This window comes from Sciurus carolinensis, chromosome 2, assembly GCF_902686445.1.
Source record: "Sciurus carolinensis chromosome 2, mSciCar1.2, whole genome shotgun sequence".
Lineage (NCBI taxonomy): Eukaryota > Metazoa > Chordata > Mammalia > Rodentia > Sciuridae > Sciurus > Sciurus carolinensis.
The window spans coordinates 26,111,375-26,131,134 of NC_062214.1; the positions used below are offsets into that span (position 1 = coordinate 26,111,375).

Consider the following 19,760-nt stretch of genomic DNA (forward strand, 5'->3'; position numbering starts at 1 on the left):
AATGTGCCTCTTTATGCAGAGAAAAAGTATTTACTGTTAAGAATCATGGCATAATCACAACAAAGAATACAACCTCAGAAAATTCAGGAGAGAGTCTTGAAACACTTATACTGGCTATGTAATCAGAGATTTATCTTTATAAGCTTTTGTGCTTTCTTTTGCACTTGAATGTCAAAATAGTTTTATCACAAAACTATGATCAGATCAATTAAATGTAATGCCATGCTGAGACAGGAAATGCAAACATTCAAATGAGTCTGCACAGAGAATTAGAAGGGCAAACACAGCTGTTCAGACAGACTACAACTGTTCAAAAGGGAATCTGGGCTGAATTCCATGTTAAAAATGTCTAGTCTCATGATAAGGGCAAATGTTTAAAGATTTAATTTTGCTTCTCATCAAAAAGAGGACACCTTTCTGGAGAACTCTTCCATCCGTTAGTATCATCATGGGACAACATTCTCTGACCTCAAAAATACTTTATGTAAGAGTTTTGTGTTTTCAAATTCTCTTAGGCATCAATTCTCACCTGTTTGCAATGACCTTAGTTTGAGTCACAAGCTGATAGCTATCACCTTCAGGTACAAAATATATAAATCAGAGAAAAGGAAAACATAGAAATGATTTTTAAATGGTAAGCTCTTCAAAATCATTACCTTGCCAAAGCAATACTCTGCCTCTCCATTACAAAACCAAATTTGCAGCTTAAAAAAAGAAAACAAGCTGAACTTCAACCTTGCGGTTTGGAGAAGCAAAGTTGGGAAAGTTTACTGACTCAACGAATCTGTAAGATTCAACCCTCTGAGTGAGAAAATAGGAATAATTACCCCCATTCCACCACATGTGACTCATAATCCCAGTATTCTCGGGGTCTGTGTGTATTGACATCTGTGTAAACTCTGGCCCTGCTTGGCACGGGTCCCGACATGTCAGACAGGTTGGCGGACAAAGCTGAACTTGAGGCTTGAAGATCTGGCAGTCACTGTGTGCAGAGATAGCTGGGGTAAGACCTTATTTCAGATCTATTTCTTCAAACTGCAGAAACAAAATGCAAAAAAGGCCAATAATTTATTTTTAAGACATGGGAAGAAAAAAAGGTTTACAAATAATAATGGCCTTAATTATACCTCTGGCTATCCTACCTGTCAATCCATGAATATATCACAACTATGTCAACCATAGTGTTCTTATTAACACGGGAGGTGAGGCGGGGACGACACCTAAGATATATACTAAAACTGATGTTGGGCCTAATCATATTTTGCAAAGCAGTCTATAACTTCTGTATGAAATGTATGAATGTTCTTTGTAAAATAGCCTAGAGAAAGTAAAAATGGCATTGAGAATAGATGCATCAGCATTTCCACTGTTTACACATTACACAAAAGGTACTGGCAAGAGCAATACTTTCCTTTCAGCAGCTTTCTACAACTTAAGAAGGAATGCTAAAAGGTTCTAGAATGGTGGCAAAGCTGAGAATACCAATTGTCAGTCTGACTCTAATATCTGATGAAAAACAAAGAAAATAATGTCATACATCTTCAATGTTATCATATGCTGATCCAAATCATTCAAAGGACCTTATGTAATAATTAGTAGACACTTGAACATTTGAAAGACATGTTTGATTTCATTAAATTTAAAAATAGAAATTAGTAATTTCCGCTTGCTTTATTTAATATAGAAACAAGTTTAATAAATACTGGTATTAGGAATATATATTAGCTAAGCTACTGCAAAATAATTCTAACAAATCACTCTATCTAACCAAATCAAATGCTTTCCCTGATTGTCTTAATTCTCTGAAAACCCTATAGCATCTGTTGATTTCCCTTTACTGTGCATTTAATTAAAAATGCACTGAGTCTTTATGTATGATAAACTAATGCATCATCTATGTAGTTTTCTGGTTGAGACCAAATAACCCCAATCTAATTATAAAGAAACACCACACAAACAGAAAATGACAGTCTATATCCTAAAAAATATCAGTACCATAAAAGACAAAGGGCCAGGCAACTCAGTTGTAATCCCAGCAACTCATTAGACTGAGGTTCTAAGCAACTCAGGGAGACCCTGTCTCTAAACAAAATACAAAAAGGGCTGGGGATGTGGCTCAGTGTTAAGCACCCCCGGGGTTCAATCCCCAGTACCCCAAAAAAAAAAAAAAAAAAAAAAAAAAAAAAAGACAAAAGGAGGCTAATGGCACATGAGTAAATGTAATATCTTATTCCAGACTGTACACTGTACTGCAGGGTGATATGAAAATACTGAATAAACTGGAGCTTGGATAAGAGCCCCATTCAATATAATATAAAATTATAAAGCTAGCATAGACCTATGGTAGTTAAGAGAATATTATCTATTCTTAAAGAATTTTCCTGAAGTACTTACAGGTAAAGGCTCATGATGTGTGTGTGTGTGTGTGTGTGTGTGTGTGTGTGTGTGTGTATTATATACCCTTAAATGGTTCAGAAATAAAAATGCCAACATGTATGTACATGTGTACAGAGTACACATGAAAGCACAATCACAAATGTTAAAATGTAAAATATTAAAACAGGTAAATCTGGCTTAAGGGGATACAGATATCCTTTATAAGATTACAGATTTTTGTACAAATATTTTTAAAAATTGTGTTAAAATATGTGCAATACAAAATTACCATTTAAACCATGCTAAAGCGTACAGTTTAGTGGCATTGAATACATTCACATCCTTGTGCAACTATCACTACACTATCGGTTTCTAGAAATTTTCCTCATTCTGAACTGAAACTGCATCCATTAAACACTTGTACCTCACCTCTGGCTCCTTGCATCTACAATTCTATCTACTCTCTCTGTAAGTTGACTACTTCAAGGTATCTTGTACATGCAGAACAAGACATTTGTCCTGTTACACCTGGCTCATTTAATTTAGCACAATGCCTTGAAGGTTCATCCACACTGTAGCATGTTTAAGAATTTCATTCCTTTTTAAGACTGAACGATACTCAGCTGGTATGTATATGCCACCATTTGTGGCGACAATGGGCACAGCACTAGGGATTGAGCTCAGAGGTGCTTTAACTTTACCTGCTTCAGTCCCTGAGTAGCTGGGATTATAGTGTGTGCCACTGCATCCAGCTATATAGACTGCACTTTGCTTATCCATTCATTTGCTGACAGACATTTGGGTTGACTTCACATTCTACTAGTGTAAATAATGTTGCTATGAACATGGATGTACAAATATCTGTTTGAGACTCAGCTTTCAATTCTTTGGGTACGTACCCATGAGTAGGAATGCTGACTCAAATGGCAGTTTAATGGTTAAGTTTTTGAGGAATTACCGTTTTGTTTTCCACAGCAGTTATATCATTTTGTACTCCTACCACAGTACACAAGGGTTCCAATTTCTCCTAATGGGCATGAAGTGGCATCTCACTGACTGTGATTTATTTTCCCCCAATGATTAGGGATGTTGAACATCTTTTCATGTGTTTATTGGTCATATGTATATCTTCTCTGAAGAAATGTCTACTCAAAGTATTTGTTGTCTATTTTTGGTGCCACAGGTTTTCTATTTCTTATTGGCCTCTTAGGTAAATTTGAAGTTATTTCCAGTGAAAGTTTGAAACAGTATAAGAAAACTCATGTCCAAGAAGGGGAAATTTATCCATAAACACATAGCCATTTAATAGAAACAAGGACCAGAAACCAAATTTCTGTCTCTACCTTGTGACAGTGATCTTTCTTGCCATGAAATCATAAAGTAGTTAGACAATATAACTAAAAGCATGTACTATGTGCCATATATTGCCTTATAAGGATTTATTCCATTTAATCTTTACCATAAGGAAGTTGCCATTATCCCCATTTTATAGACAAAACTGAGATAAAGAAAGGTTAGGTAACTTGACAAAGGATATACAGTACAAGGAGTTGCGTTTCATACCCACCTAATTGGCCTGGCTTCAGACTTTCAAATAGAGTTCATTGTTTCTACCTTATAGGTTTGTAGTGAAGGATGGAATTAAATGTAAAAATGTTTAGATTGTGCCTATTTGAAAGTTGTGAGATCTATGTCTTTCCAAGGTTTTAAGCTAGAGATTAGCTACAATACCAAAGAAAGATAAGCCAGAAAAGATGCCTCTTGAATGCCAATGGTTTCAGAGGCTTAAAGCTTTCAGAGGAAAAGCATGAGACTGGAGGCGGGCAATGCTATGCTGTGTAAGTGTGACAAACATGATCAATGATACCAGTGCTCCCACCATAAAGAAATGAAATTAAAATCATGTATTTACTTATGAATTCTCCTATCCATGAAAATTCTGTATTTGTTTTCCTTTTTAAGATTGAACAATGCTTAGCTGGTATGTATATGCCACCAAAAACCTTCTGGTGTTACATAAATGTATGTTCTCAATGGCCAGAAAACAACAAAGTCATTCAAAGTACCAAAACTACCCCCGCCTCAGTACTGGGGATTGAACACAGGCACTCTACCACTGTGCTACACCCCTTCTCATCCACTCACCCATTCATTCATTCGGGCAGTGCCAGGGACTGGACTCAGGGCCTTGAACATGCTAGGTGAGCACTCTACCACTGACTACATCTCCAGCCCTTTGTATTTAAAAAATTTTTAAACAGGATCTCACTAAGTTGCTGAAGTTAGTCTTGAACTTGCTATCCTTTTGCCTAAGCCCAAGTTGCTGCTTAAAACTTTTCAGTGAATTTCCATTTTTCTGAGTCCACACATAAAAAAATATTTACCAATGTGGTTAACATTAATTTATCTTCATCTAACACTGGCTGAAAGTGTAAACAGAAACACACACCAGATAAACAAAAAACCAAAGCAGACACTTTCCTTATAATTTTCTTTCTTCCCAAAGACTTATCATCTGAGCTATGTGACAGCTGACTTTTTCTACAACTACTATGCCTGCATTGACAGCAGGCAGAAGACACCAGGAAAACGAGTAAATAAAGGTGTGTGTTTATTAAAACAGCCAAAATAATAAAACATCATTAAACCAACATATTAAAAATATCATAATAGACACTCTAGTCTTCTGCATTTGTTTTTGTTTTATGGTCCTGGTGATTGAATCCTGGGTTTCATATATGCAAGGCTAAGTGCTCAACCACCAAGTTATACCCCCGACCTTTTTTCATTTTGAGACAGAGACTCACTAAGTTGCCCAGATGGGCCTTGACCTTGAGATCCTCCTGCCTCAGCCTCTGAAGTAGCTGAGTTACAGGTCTACACTCTAGCTGCTTGTCATTTTTTAAACCAATAAGACACCCTTCATTTGTGGATCTCAAAGCTCCTTTTCTAAGAGCTAAAGAAGTTGTAAAGCCACTGGGCACAGTGGCACACACCTGTAATTCCAGTGCCTCTGGAGGCTGAGGCAGGAGGATCACGAGTTCAAAACCAGCCTCAGCAATTTAGGGAGACCCTGTCTCAAAATAAAAATCGGATTAGGGATATGGCTCGGTTCCGGGTACCGAAACAAAAAGAAGTTGTAAAAACACCAATTTAGTGAGCCACTGCATTACATTGAGCTCCATAGAGACAGCGCCGGGGCAAGTGAGAACTGGACGGGCACTGGGCGACTGTGCCTCGCTGAGGAAAAACAACTAAACATGGGCAAAGGAGATCCTAAGAAGTCGAGATGCAAAATGTCATCATATGCATTCTTTGTGCAAACTTGCCGAGAGGAGCACAAGAAGAAGCACCCAGATGCTTCAGTCAACTTTTCAGAGTTTTCTAAGAAGTGCTCAGAGAGGTGGAAGACCATGTCTGCTAAAAAGAAAGGAAAATCTGAAGACATGGCAAAAGCGGACAAGTTCCATTATGAGAGAGAAATGAAAACCTATATCCCTCCTAAAGGGGAAACAAAAAAGAAGTTCAAGGATCCCAAGGCACCCAAGAGGCCTCCGTTGGCCTTCTTCTTTTTCTGTTCTGAATATCACCCAAAAATCAAAGGAGAACATCCTGGTCTATCCATTGGTGATGTTGCAAAGAAACTGGAAGAGATGTGGAATAACACTGCTGCAGATGATAAGCAGCCTTATGAAAAGCAAGCTGCTAAGCTGAAGGAAAAATACGAAAAGGATATTGCTGCCTACCGAGCTAAAGGAAAACCTGATGCAGCAAAAAAGGGAGTTGTCAAGGCTGAAAAAAGCAAGAAAAAGAAGGAAGAGGAGGAAGAGGAGGAAGATGAAGATGAAGATGAAGAAGATGATGATGATGAATAAGTTGGTTCTAGCACAGTTTTTTTTCTTGTCTATAAAGCATTTAACCCCCCTGTACACAACTCACTCCTTTTAAAGAAAAAAATTGAAATGTAAAGCTGTGTAAGATTTGTTTTTAAACTGTACAGTGTCTTTTTTGTATAGTTAACACACTACCGAACGTGTCTTTAGATAGCCCTGTCCTGGTGGTATTTTCAATAGCCACTAACCTTGCCTGGTACAGTATAGGGGTTGTAAATTGTCATGGAAATTCTTGTTGGTGCACAGCACAAATTAGTTATATATGGGGACGGTAGTTTTTCATCTTCAGTTGTCTCTGATGCAGCTTATACGAAATAATTGTTGTTCTGTTAACTGAATACCACTCTGTAATTGCAAAAAAAAAAAAAAAAAAAAAAAGTTGCAGCTGTTTTGTTGACATTCTGAATGCTTCTAAGTAAATACAATATTTTTTATTAAAAAAAACAAAACAAAACAAAAAAACCACCAATTTAGTAACTGAGACTACATGCAATAGGATGATGAAACAAGTAGTGTTCCCTAACTGGCAACAGGACCTCTACTGGGCTTCTAGTTTTCACCTAACTGCACTTGTAGACTAAAGGGAAGATCAAGTGAGATAATCTTCCAGAAAGGGCGTAGAAATACTGAATACATGTAAATTAATATTAAATGATTACCATGACATAGTTCTTTAGTGAAAACTAGTAAGCAGGAACTTATCTTATTAAAAGGCTGCAGTCTTCATTTTTAGTTTTCTTTAAAATACAAAAAGTACAGGAAATGTTGCTTGTGAAGGGTAATCAGACCAGACATGACATTACAAAATAAGAGGAATTATTCCTCAAATCTATTCACCAGTCCATGTTTTTACTGCAATCTTACCACTCAGCTCTCTTTAAGCCTTGACATTCTCTGTGAAGAGCAGAGTAAGACTAATTACTAATGAACCTCTTGAGATTCTCAAGTACTATTCTGAATGACCTGTGCAGCTCTGGGTTTCATTAACTAGGGCCTAATTTATGAACTGGTAGATTTGATTCTCCATTGGGAAGCTGACTAGTTACTGTTTTGCAGCAACCCAAAGAGGTGCTTCTCTTTACTTTCATGCATACCAAATAATCTGCTTGTAGTAAAAGATACTCACATGAATTTCAAATGGTTGGCCTTCATTAACTATGTGTTTGTATATTTCATATGCAGCCTAACAGAAAGGAAAACAAGAGAACGGCCTAAATTTCTCAATTACTAGTTTCGTTCTTTTAAATATTTGAAAGAACCTTTATCCATTCCATAAATACATAAACATCTACCATGAAAAGCACTACGTTAGGGTTTAATAATACAGCTGTCCTTCAGTTTCTTCAAGGGATTGGCTCCAGAACCCCTTGCAGACACGAAAATCTATAAATGCTCAAATTCCTTACCAAACCTGACATCTCATTTGCATATAACCTATGCAAAACCTCCGGAATGCTTTAAATCAGCTCTACCTTATTTACTTATTTATGGAAATGTATAATATGTATGATACCTAATACAATGTAAATGCTAAGTAAACAGTTGTTAACATGTTCAGTAGAGATGCAACTTATTTTTCTGAATATTTTTAGTCCTTAATTGGTTGAATCTACAGATGTAAAATCCATAGATACAGAGGGCTGACTGCAACAGTGAGCGAGCAAGGCAAAACAGGAGTGAGAAAATTTAGACTTATTTATCTGTGGACTCAGAAAATTGGAAAGTCACTGAAAAAATTTAAGTAGAAGAGTGACCTATAGGTACAATGAAAAAAAAAAAAAAAAACTTTCCTCAGGCTGGGTATGGTGCAGGACTTAAGAAGACAGAAGGCTATAACAGTAGCCTATGTGAGAGAAATGATGACAGCTTGACCTAGAATGGCAGCAAAGGAGACAGGTGGATTAATCTGTAAAATAAAATTTATGGTGTAAACAAAATAGCTCTGTGTAGATTAGAAAATGGGGCTAAAAGGTGTAAAGTGGCCGAGTGTGGTCGTGCACACCTGTAATCCCAGGGGCTGAGGAGGCTGAGGCAGGAGGACTGCGAGTTGAAAGCCAGCCTCAGCAAAAGGGAGGCACTAAGCAACTCAGTGAGACCCTGCCTCTAAATAAATTACAAAATAGGGCTGGGGTGTGGCTCAGTGGTTCAGTGCCCCTGAGTTCAATCCAGGTACCCACCCCACAAAAAAGGTGGAAGCGACTCAGATTTCTGGCTTAACAGATTATTGGTGACATTCACAGAGACAGAAAAAATTCTGGAAAATAACTTATAAGACAAGTTTTGGCCTTAATGTAAAAATGGCTTTGCGATATTCAAAAGGATATTCTGAACAAGCAGTTAGACAGTAGATGTCTGCAGCTAAATGAGCTTCTCAGCTTTAAATACCTAATCCTCTCAATGGTTCTATGAGGTCAGCATTACTTTCCTAATGTACAAATAAGAAAACAGCCCAAGTAAATTCAGCAGTTTGACCAAGAACACCCAGTACAGATGGAGCTGATATTCAAGCCAAGTTAGATAGCCTCCAAGAATCAAGCCTGTTCATTCCTGTAGAACTTGCTGCTTTCTACCACATACACACATAAGTCTTCAAATCTTAATTTCCTTTATGGACTTTAACTCTCTAAAATCAAAGACTCCATGGACCAATATCACCTTTAAAATTTATACCACCTAGCCCACAGTTTAGCATTTTTTATTATGTTCCTCCTAACTTAGCCCCCAAGTAACTGGGATTACAGGACTGGACCAACACACCTGGGCTGTTAAGACCAATATCTCTCTCTCTCTCTCTCTCTTTTTTTAAGTGGTACCAGGGATGGAACCCAGGGCCTTCTGCATGCTAGTAAGTTCACTACTACTGAGCCATATCCCCAGCCTGGTCTTATATTTTTTAAACGAAATGAAAATGAAGGGGCCATCAATCAAAGTAAAAGGTGTCCCTAAACACTTCAGGTCATCTGGTGCAAAACCAGGAAAATTGGAAAAAACTGAGCCATAAGTTCTTGAGTTAACTGATCCTCTGCTTCCTTTCTCCCTATACTAAAACTTCTTCAATTAAATATCAGGACTACAATTAATTCAAATTAAGAAACTACTGAAGAAACTTTATTTTAGCAACTCTGACACCAGCTTATTTGGGAGTCAGGAAAAAGTAATACAGTACTGTATAACAAAGGTTAATTCTCCAACCCCTTGTTCATAATACAAATATACCTTAAAAATCTGAATTACAGAAAAAGTATTGTCTTTCTTAATATCTTCATTTTAAATTACCTTTAGTCCCTCCTATTGCATAAAAGGAACTATAATTCTAGTAGCTGACAATTTCAGACCAGCATATAACTCAAAGCATTCAGGATGACTTTGAAGACATGGCTAAGGCTTATTTGTTCAAAGTACAGTATTTTGTCAACAAATTTTTTCTTACTAAAGTCACACCACACCAAAGTCAATGACATAGATCTGCATAAACTATTTAATAAAATATAAGTAAACCAAAACTTCATTTAACTACAAAGCTAAATTATGCATTGCCAAATCCTAAATTTACTGACATAAGCTGTATACGGAACCAATTTCAATATAAAACTCGTCTTGTCTTTAACCAGCCTATGTGGCTCCTGTTTACCCCAACCTGGCAACTAATAAGAAAACTATAGAGACTTATTAATTGTCCAGTACCAGACAACTATCACACAAGTCCAATTAGTTTTGATGCTTTTTTTTTTTTTGGCGGTGGGGGAGGGGAGTACTAGTACTAGAGATTGAACCCAGGGGCGCTTTACTACTGAACCATTCCCCAGTCCTTTTTATTTTGAGACAGGGGTGTGCTAAGTTGCTGAGGCTGGTTTTGAACTTGTGATCTTCCTCCTTCAACCTTCCAAATTGCTGGATTGCAGGCATGTGGCTGGCCATTTCTTGTTACTTTATTTTTATTAAAGAATTTCCTTGTATTTCAGAGGACTGAGAACTGACCCCAGGGGAACTCTATCACTGACCTACATCCCCAGCCTTCTTCCTTTTGAGATAGGGTCTTGCAAAGTTGCCCAGCTGGACTCAAACTTGCTGTCCTGCTTCAGCCTCCTGAATTAGCTGGGATTACAGACATGCCCCACCTTCATTAATTCTTTCAAACCCTTGTGTTTATTAGTCTACATCAAAAGCAAAACCAAACATCCCCTCCTATCCTTAAATTAACCACAGTGAATGAACAAGATCTCATAATCACCCAGACAGAATAAAGATTTCTATAGTAAAGAATGAGGAATGTGCAAAAAGCAGCCCAATGAGGAAAACACCTTCTAAGCCCTGCTATAGAGAGAGAACTGCTCTTAGCAAGCAGATATCATGAACTGGTAAAAGGTGAACAAGATCTGTGGAACAAACTTGCCTTTTCTCCTTTATGAAAGTGGCAGTGATTAGAAGGCTAATTGAATATTCAAAAGCATAAGTAGCTAATATTGAATTACTTGTTCATGTTCACAGGTTGCCTTTAATTTCCAATTCTCTTTTCCTTTCAAATTAACAGCAGAATGTTCATTTAGTAAGCATTTATTGAACATTTACTATGTACCAGGAAATGAGTGCCTAACTAGACCCTGGAGAATAAATAGAAAGTATCTCAGTCCTTTGACAAAGAAAACTGGTCATTATACTTTAAAGTAATTAGTGCCTGAAAGAATTAACTCTTGGTGCTTTACAGACAATGATGGGTATTTTAATAACCCACCAACTTAACATTTACTCAACAAATACTTACAAAGTACCTACAGAGTTTTGAAGAAAAGTTATTGGGGAAAAATGATATCTAAGCGTAAGTTTCAAAGAATGCATAGGAATCGTCCAGATGAAAAACACTAGAAATTGTAAAAAACAAACTTTTAAGCAAATTAAGAATTTTAAAGAGCTACAGTTTTGTCTCCTAAAATGACCAAAGGCGAGCATATTTTGTTATCCCCTATAAGAAGCTTGTCAGAACAGTAAAACTTTTTATGTGATCTGGAGGCTATTAGTCTACTACACTCAACAAAGACCATTTGTGCTTAAAACAAACAAAATCATTAATTTACAACCACTGCAATTCTCTTTTTCCATTCTCCACACAAATCAGTTTTACTGCAAAGGTCACAAAACAAAATGCCTAGAAAGGCAACTAGCTCACAAGTGTAGAGATGATTCCTAAAAATGTGGTTAGAGTTTCTTGATTTCCAAAGTATGAAACCAAGATTTTTTTGCAGGCAATTTTCTTATTCTCATTAATGGTGAACTAGGTTATTCGAATCCATCGATCCACTGAGAACAACTGAAGAGAATGGATTAAACAACATGCTCAAGTGTGCACACTCTTTCATTCTTAAATAAGACAGAAAAGCAATTATAGCCCAAAGTGAAAAGAAAATGAGAACCTAGAGAAGCTAAGCAAGGAGGTCCAAAGGACCTTTGTTGATTATGATGCAAGCCACAGTCCAGGGTCTTCAGTGTGAGAAATCTAATAGAAGACCTTTTCCATAAGCACTTGGGACTTCGGAGAGTTAGCTACACCCTTAGGGTGAGAGTGCTCAGGGGAGATCCACAGAGGAATTAAAGTCCTATTGAGGGAGTATCTTTTTTTTTTTTTTTTTTCCTGCAGTGCTGGGGATTGAACCCAGGGCCTTGTGCTTGCGGGGCAGGCACTCTACCAACTGAGCTATATCCCCAGCCCTGAGGGAGTATCTTAAGCTTGTAAAATGGTCTCTGGATATCTGATAAACAAGGTCTCTGTTGAAAAAAAAGTGCCTTACTGTTGCACCTCCAATAAGTCCTACAAACATTTTCAATTTCAAATACAATGTCCAATCCATTATCAAAGATAACTAGGAATTGAATATCTCAAAAGAACTGGCAAAAGAGACAACAGGAACCACCCAGATATGTATGACCTTATCAGATTCAAAGTCTGAAACCAACTACACTAATGACACAGAAATAATAGGTAAGGGGGCTGGGGAGATAGCTCAGTCGGTAGAGTGCTTGCCTTACAAGCACAAGGCCCTGGGTTCGATCCCCAGCGCCGCAAAAAAAAAAAGAAAAAGAAAAAAGAAATAATAGATAAGGTTCAGAATCTATGGAGAATAAGATACTTCAAAAATGAACATAGTAGATTCTAAAAAAAGAAAGAAAAATATAATTTTTAGACATAAATTAGCAAAAGTCAGAACTATACAAAAGTGAGAAATAATTTGATGAAAGGGTTTTATACACTTTCAGTAGGTATAAGAGGAAAAAAAAGGGGCAAAGGCAGTATTTGAAGACAGTTGAGAATTTCCCCAATAACGATCAAATTCCTGAAACAGTTTACAAACAAGATCAACAAAAAAGAAATTCACAATGAAATATACAATAGTAAAATAGCAGAAAAACCAAAGACAAAAGAGAAATCTGAAAACAAGCGGGGAAAATTTCATCTGAATAACATGAGAACAGTTTATATTCCAAAATCAACAATGAAACCAAGGTAGCTAAACATTCGCAGTATGCTGTAGGAAAAAAAAAAATCCAAATTAAAATTCTACTACTATAAAAATAACATTTTACCTTCAAGAAATACATATAAAGAATCCCATTTGGAAGATTTGAGTTGAAAGAGAAAACAAAGAGCAAAAAAGTGAAAGGTTCATGGAAAACAAAAGCAACACTGACTATATAAAAGAATAACAATATTTGTAGAACTTAAAAAGCAGATTTGGGGCCAGGCATGGTACACACCTGAAATCCCAACAGCTCAGGAGGCGGACACAGGAGGAGGAATTCAAAAATCGAGGTGCTAAAGCAATTCAGTGAGACCCTGTCTCTAAATAAAATATAAAAAGGGGTGGGGATGTGGCTCAGTGGTTAAGCACCCCTGCATTCAATTCCCAGTACCAAAAATAAAATTAAGTAAATAAAAATAAAAGAGGGTAAAGTTATCAAGTAATATTACGTGCTGATAAGCTATGGCTACAAAGTTATAACATCTATAATGATAACAAATAATAGAACACAATTAGCACGTATTTCCAAACTAGAAAGAAAAAAATATATTAAAAAAAGGCAAGATTTTTTTTTCCAAAAAAATCCCAGAACAGCTGGGTGCAGTAGTGGATGCCTATAACCCCAAAGGCTCAGGAGGCTAGGACAAAAGGATCCTAAATTCAAAGCCAGCCTCAAAAAAAAAAAAAGGGCTGGGGATGTGGCTCAGTAGTTAAGTACCTCTGAGTTTGATCCGTGTTACAAAACAAAAACCCCCAAACAAACCAACAACCATCCAGAACACAAGTATCTGGGGGACAGGGGGTTTAAACTGAATTATGACTGATGAAGTACAAATGAAATAAAATCATCCAGGTAAAAGACAAAATTTATCAGATAAGATTTAAAAATCCAGCCAGGGATGGGGGCACATGCCAAAATCCTAGTTACTTGGGAGGATGAGATGGAAGAAATCACCTGAGCCCAGAGTTCAAAGGTAGTCCTGGGCAACACAATGAGATCACATCTCCAAAAAGAATAAAAGACAGATAACAAACGAACGAGACTTATCAAATCAACTTTGAAAAAGGATAATAAGGCTACAAGAATTACACTTTTATTTTAAGACTTACTACAAATTTACAGTTATCAGTACAATGTGCAACTGGCAAAAGGATACAACAGATCAATGAAACAGAATGAAAAATATAGAAACATATCCACACAAATAGAGTCTGCTGACTTTTGACAGAGGTACAAAGGTGGTTAAATGAAGAAAGGATTATCTTTTCTACATATAGTTTTGAAACACCTAGAGATCAATGCACAAAATCATGGAATTCATGGATCTTGTTTTCAACCTATACCTCACATTATATAAAAAATTATTAATAATGGATTATAGATGTAAATGAAAACTTTATAAAACTTTACTTCATCAGCATTTGCTCAATGCAAAACACTACTTAGAAAATAAGCCAGATACAAGAAGAAAATATTTGCAAATCATATCTGATATAGTATGTGTATCCACATAGAAAGGCAGGAGGGCGCGTGCCTGTAACTCCAGCAGTTCAGGAGGCTGAGGCACGAGGATCATGAGTTCAAAGCCAGCTTCACCAATTTATCAAGGACCGAAGCCCCTAAGCAACTTGGCAAAACTGTCACTAAATAAAATATACAAAAGGGCTGAGGATGTAGCTCAGTGGTTAAGCACCTCTAGGTTTAATCCCCAATACAAAAACAAACAAACAAGAACAACACAAATAACCAAATTAAAAAATAGGCAAAAGATATGAAGACACTTCACAAAAAAAGATATATATATATATATATATATATATATAAAATAACAATGAGCCCGGTAGGGTGCCCCGGAGGCAGAGGCAGGAGGATTCCAAGATGAAGATCAGCCTCAACAATTAAGTTAGACCCTGTCTCAAAATAAAAAATAAAATGGGCTGGAAACATAGCTCAATGGTAAAGCACTCCCTGGTCAATACTCAGTGTACTGGCATCCCCGCACACACAAAATGAGATACTACAGATCAGTTAAAACAACTAAAGCAAAACAAAATAAAAAACTGAAAATACCAAAAGCTAGTGAAGATGCAGAGTAACAAAAACTAATTTATTACCAGTGGACCATTTTGGAAAACAGTTTGAAGGTTTTCTCATAAATTTAAATACAGGAATGAACCCAACTATTATGTATAACTATGAAGCTCTTAAAAAAAAAAAAAAAAAAAAAAAAAAAGTTAGATATACGCTTACCAAACAACCAGGATTATCAATCCTAGGTATTTATTCAGTGAAATGAAAAACTATGCTCACACAAAAACCTTTATTTATATGCAGCTTTATTCATAATTGCAAAAAATAGGAACAACAAATATGTCTTACAGATAAATGGACAACAAATGGTAATACCACCACAAAATGGAATATTCCTCAGGAGCAAGCAATTGGTACATGGATAAATCTTTTTTGCGGGGACAGGGGTACTCGGGGATTGAACCCAGAGGCACTTAACCACTGAGCAACATTCCCAGCCCTTTTTATTTTGAGACAGGATCTCGTTAAACTGCTCAGGGCCTCACTAAGTTGGGGCTGGCCTTGAACTTAGGATCCTCCTGCCTCAGCCTCCTGAGCCACTGAGATTACAGGGTGCACCACTGCACCAGGCAATGTGGATAAATTTTAAGTGTATTTTGTTAAGTGTAAATGTGTGGTCAAAAAGTAGACCTAGCCAGTCGCAGTGGTGCATGCTTGCAATCCAAGCAGATTGCCAGGCTCAGACAGGAGGATCATGAGTTCAAAGCCAGCCTCAGCAACTTAGAGAGGCCCTGTCTCTAAATAAAATATTTAAAATCCCCAGTACCCCCCACAAAAAAGGCAAACCTAAATACATATTGGATACTTTCATTTATTGATGAGTCCAAGGAAAAAACAACAACAAAAAAAAAAAAACAGATAGAAAACAATGAGTAATTACTCCATGGCAATTCAACTGTTCTATATAGTACTGTATTGCAAAGGTGATTTTGTAAAAATTCATACTGTAAATCACATAGTGGACATTACTGGATCCAAATTCCTGGACCTCTCTGCTGAGAGGATCTAAAAGTAGTGACACTGAGTAGCAAGGAGAATACCTTATGCCCTGAGTTTGGTTTCTAAATATCATTCCCCAATAAAAGGGAAAAGAGCTCTCTGGAGAAATGGTTCATTCTAAGATGGAGGCAGGAAAAATACAGGATTGTCTAGTAAATCTTGATGTCAAAGGACATGGGAGTCAATCTGAAAGCATGCCAATGTCCAAAGAGGGAACAATGTGAACAAAACAAATGACAGTATTGGGTTGTAACCCCAAACAATAAAACAAATATCCATGTGTCCACACTATATAAATGACTAAATTTTTAAAAACCTTCCTTACATAAGAATTTCAATCAACACATATAGAAATAAATAAATAGGGGATCCTCATTAGATCCTCATAGTAATTGCTATAGGCAAGCACCACTGACAGATACTAAAATTAGTGAGTAAAGCTTTTCTTGAAAAACAGGATCATATGCAGAACCTCAAAGCTTCTCCCAGGACAGATATTAATTACTATGATGATCTTTAATATATGCCCACAAATTATTTGCTATGCCTCCAGGAGAAGGTAGAGTTTAATTTTCCTCCCATTCAAAGGTAGGCTGAACTCAGGAATACCCTTCTAATGAATAAGTATGAAAAGGAAAAAATAACTTTATGGTGGAGACACTAAGGAAATAATGCAAGCAAAAAGTCACATGGACATCATATACACCTGATATGTGATGAGAAGGACATTTCCCTTCTGTTGTGTATTTTCAAAAATTCATAAACACAGTGTACTTGATAAGGCAAGTCTAAATTAAAGGATATTCACAAAATCTTACCAGTCATCTTCAAAAGTTTAAGTCATAAAAATCAGACTGGTTATGATGAAATGACATTTACAGAGACATGATAATTAAATGCCATGTGGTATACTGAATGGAACACTTGAACAGAAAAATGATATAACTGGTTAAAACCAAATTAAATTCTTCAGTTTAGTCACTAGCATTGTACCGATGTTATTTCTTAGTTTTAACAAAGTACCATGACTACGTAAGATGTTAACATCAGGGAAGCTAGAAAAAGAGTATATAAAAATTCTATCTTTGCAACTATTCTTAAATTTAAAATTAGTTCAACAGTACAAGTTAAATACTGACAATATCAGGTGCTACAAAAGATTGGAGCAACTGAAACTCATACATTGCTGGTAGGAATTCAAAATAGGATAGCCATTTATGATAGTTAAATCTGGCTTGTCAATTTGATTGAACTGAGAGACACCTAGGGTTAAGAGACTTTGGAGTGTCTATGATGGTGTTTCCAAAGATAGTGGCATGTGGGAAACTGAGGGGGCAGAGCCACCCTGAATCTGGATGGCACTATCCAATAGGCTGGAGGTCAGATGGAACAAAAAGCAGGAAGAAGAGGAAGACTCAGCAGATGCAAGCTGGATTCTTCTTGAGCAGGTCCATCTACTGCTGCCAACACCCATGGACAGTGGACTGCAGCTTCTGTACTAGTCCAATGTGAACATTCACCAGCTATTCTCCAGGGAGTTTTCAGGCCTTCAGTCTCAGACTGGGCCTGTTGTATTTGGTCCTTCTTGTTCTGAGACTCCAGTTTCTTGAGCTGAGCAAACTTGGTCCTCCGGCTCTCCACATGCAGACAGTCATTATGGGACTATTCAGTGTCTGATCACGTAAGCCACCTTGAGAAATCCCCCTTTATAAACACACACACACACACACACACACACACACACACACACATTTCCTATTGGTTCTGTGTCTCTAAAGAACCCTGTTTACCACCCTAGAAAAGTTTGGCAGTTTCTTGAAAAGTTAAACTCATACTTTTCACATGACCCAGCAATCCCACTCATAGGTATTTTACCATAGAGAAATAAAAATTTATATTCACAAAAGCCTATAAACATGTTTATAACAACTCTATACATCATCACCAAAGAATGAAAACCAAAATGTCCTTCAAGATATGGATGGCTAAACTATGATCCATCCATGAAATGGAATAATAGCAAAAAGGAACCAACCATTGACAGAAATGTTAACTATGATGAATCTCAAAGGCAAGATGCTGATCCAAAGAATCCCACTAATATGACATTCTTAAAAAGTTAAAATCATAACAGAACACCGGTTACCAGAGTTTAGTGGTAAGAGAATGGGTGTGACTACCAGGGTTAACATGCAGAAGGTGATAAATATGACTGTTCTGTGTCTTGGTTTTGACAGCAGTTACCTAAACTTATGTGTGCTAAAATTCATATAACAATGTACACAAGCAGTCAATTTTACTGCATGTTAATTTGAAAAACAAATATTCAAAAAGAAAAAAATTCTATCATAAGCTATCTAAAAGACACATGTAAGGCCAGGCATAGTAGTATGTGCCTGTTGTCTCATGAGGCTGAGGTAGGAGGATCACTTGAGCTCACTGAGTTTGAAATCAGCCTAGACAACATGGAGAGAACCCATCTCAAAACAAACGAACAAATAAGAAAAATACATGTAAAAAATAAGATGCTAGAAATTAAGAACTTACATACAGCTCAAATTTAAAAACAAATATTAGAAATTTGGAAGGAAAAATAAAAGTAGAAATTACAGAAATAAGAAACAAAGAGGATCAACAAAGATAACTAGTTCTTTGAAAAGACATAAAATTTGATTTTAAAAACTGCTAGTGTGACTGATCAAGGACAACAAAGAAATCAGCACAAAAGTTCAATTATCAAGAATAGGTCCTCATATTGCCTGGACCACGTTGCTGGACTGCCGCCCTGCCCTCGGGGAAGGCCACCCTCAGGAAAAGCAGCCTCCCTCCAGTAAGGCTGCTGTCCCCCGGTAATGCCGCCTACCACTGCACTGAGTACCCCATCCAGGATCCCAAATGACATTCAGTTCCTGTCCCTATAGACTTCTCTTTGTGGGTGAACCATTTCTCAGACCTTCCTTGTTCCAATGACCTTAACAAGGTTGAGAAGGGCCTTTCAGCTGCAGACGGACATGATTCCTTTATTTTCTTTTATTTATTTTCATGTGTTGGTGAGGATCAAACTCAGTGCATCACAGGATCCAGGCACTACAGTACATGGAAGAGCCGTGTGCAAATATCCTATTAGAACATGGTGTCAATCCACATGCTCACAACATCAGGAATGAAACAACTCTCCACCTGGCTGTTGCTTTGAAGTCACAATCTTTAGTGGAAAAACTGATTTTACTAAATGTGAATTTGGAAGCCAAAACCAAGGATGATACTAGCTTCATACAATTACTTTGGAAAGATCACCCCCTTCCTTACTTCATGGAATAAATTGAGGAGTATTGCTGTTTTCTTTGAAGGTCTGGTAGAACTGAGTTAAATATCCATCTGGTCCTGGGTTTTTCTTTCTCGGTAGGCTTTTGATGGCATCTTCAAGTTCATTACTTGAATTTTATTTGTTTAAATTTCTTATGTCTTTCTGATTGAATTTGGGTAGTTCATATGTCTGTAGAAATTTTTGATGTCTTCAACAATTTATATATTATTAGAGAATAAATTTTCAGAATAGTTTCTGAATATCATCTGTATTTCAGTAGTGTCTATGGTGATATTTCCTTTTTCACTGTGAATTTTAGGAACTTGCATTTTCTCTTTTTCTTGATTAGTTTGTCTAAAGGTATATCAATTTCATTTACTTTTTGAAAGAACTTTTTGTTGTGTTGCTAGTTTGAGTATTTTTTTGTTTCAATTTTATTTCAGCTCTGATTTTAATTATTCCCTGTCTTCTTTCTTTTTCTGGTGCCTTGTGATGAAATGTTAGGTTACTTATTAGGGACATTCTATTCTTTAAATGAATGAGCTGAATGTAATTGACTTTCCTCTTAGTACTGCCTTCAT

General features: G+C 36.7%; 2 protein-coding genes and 1 non-coding gene across 3 annotated transcripts in view; 2 read left to right on the plus strand and 1 right to left on the minus strand.

The window, feature by feature from the left end:
* Positions 1 to 19,760, minus strand: part of Csnk2a1 (casein kinase 2 alpha 1) — a 54,335-nt gene that overhangs the window by 20,432 nt on the left and 14,143 nt on the right. Inside the window, 1 exon segment of the mRNA XM_047538852.1 lies at positions 828 to 1,035. Coding sequence (XP_047394808.1) covers positions 828 to 928 — 101 coding nt within the window. The 5' untranslated portion in view covers positions 929 to 1,035.
* On the plus strand, positions 5,618 to 6,491 carry LOC124976115 (high mobility group protein B1-like). The gene has a single exon (XM_047538853.1). The coding sequence runs from the start codon at positions 5,637 to 5,639 to the stop codon at positions 6,249 to 6,251; it is 615 nt and encodes a 204-aa protein (XP_047394809.1). The 5' UTR covers positions 5,618 to 5,636; the 3' UTR covers positions 6,252 to 6,491.
* On the plus strand, positions 12,254 to 12,327 carry Trnav-uac (transfer RNA valine (anticodon UAC)). Its single transcript has one exon. It is a non-coding gene; the product is annotated as a tRNA-Val (tRNA).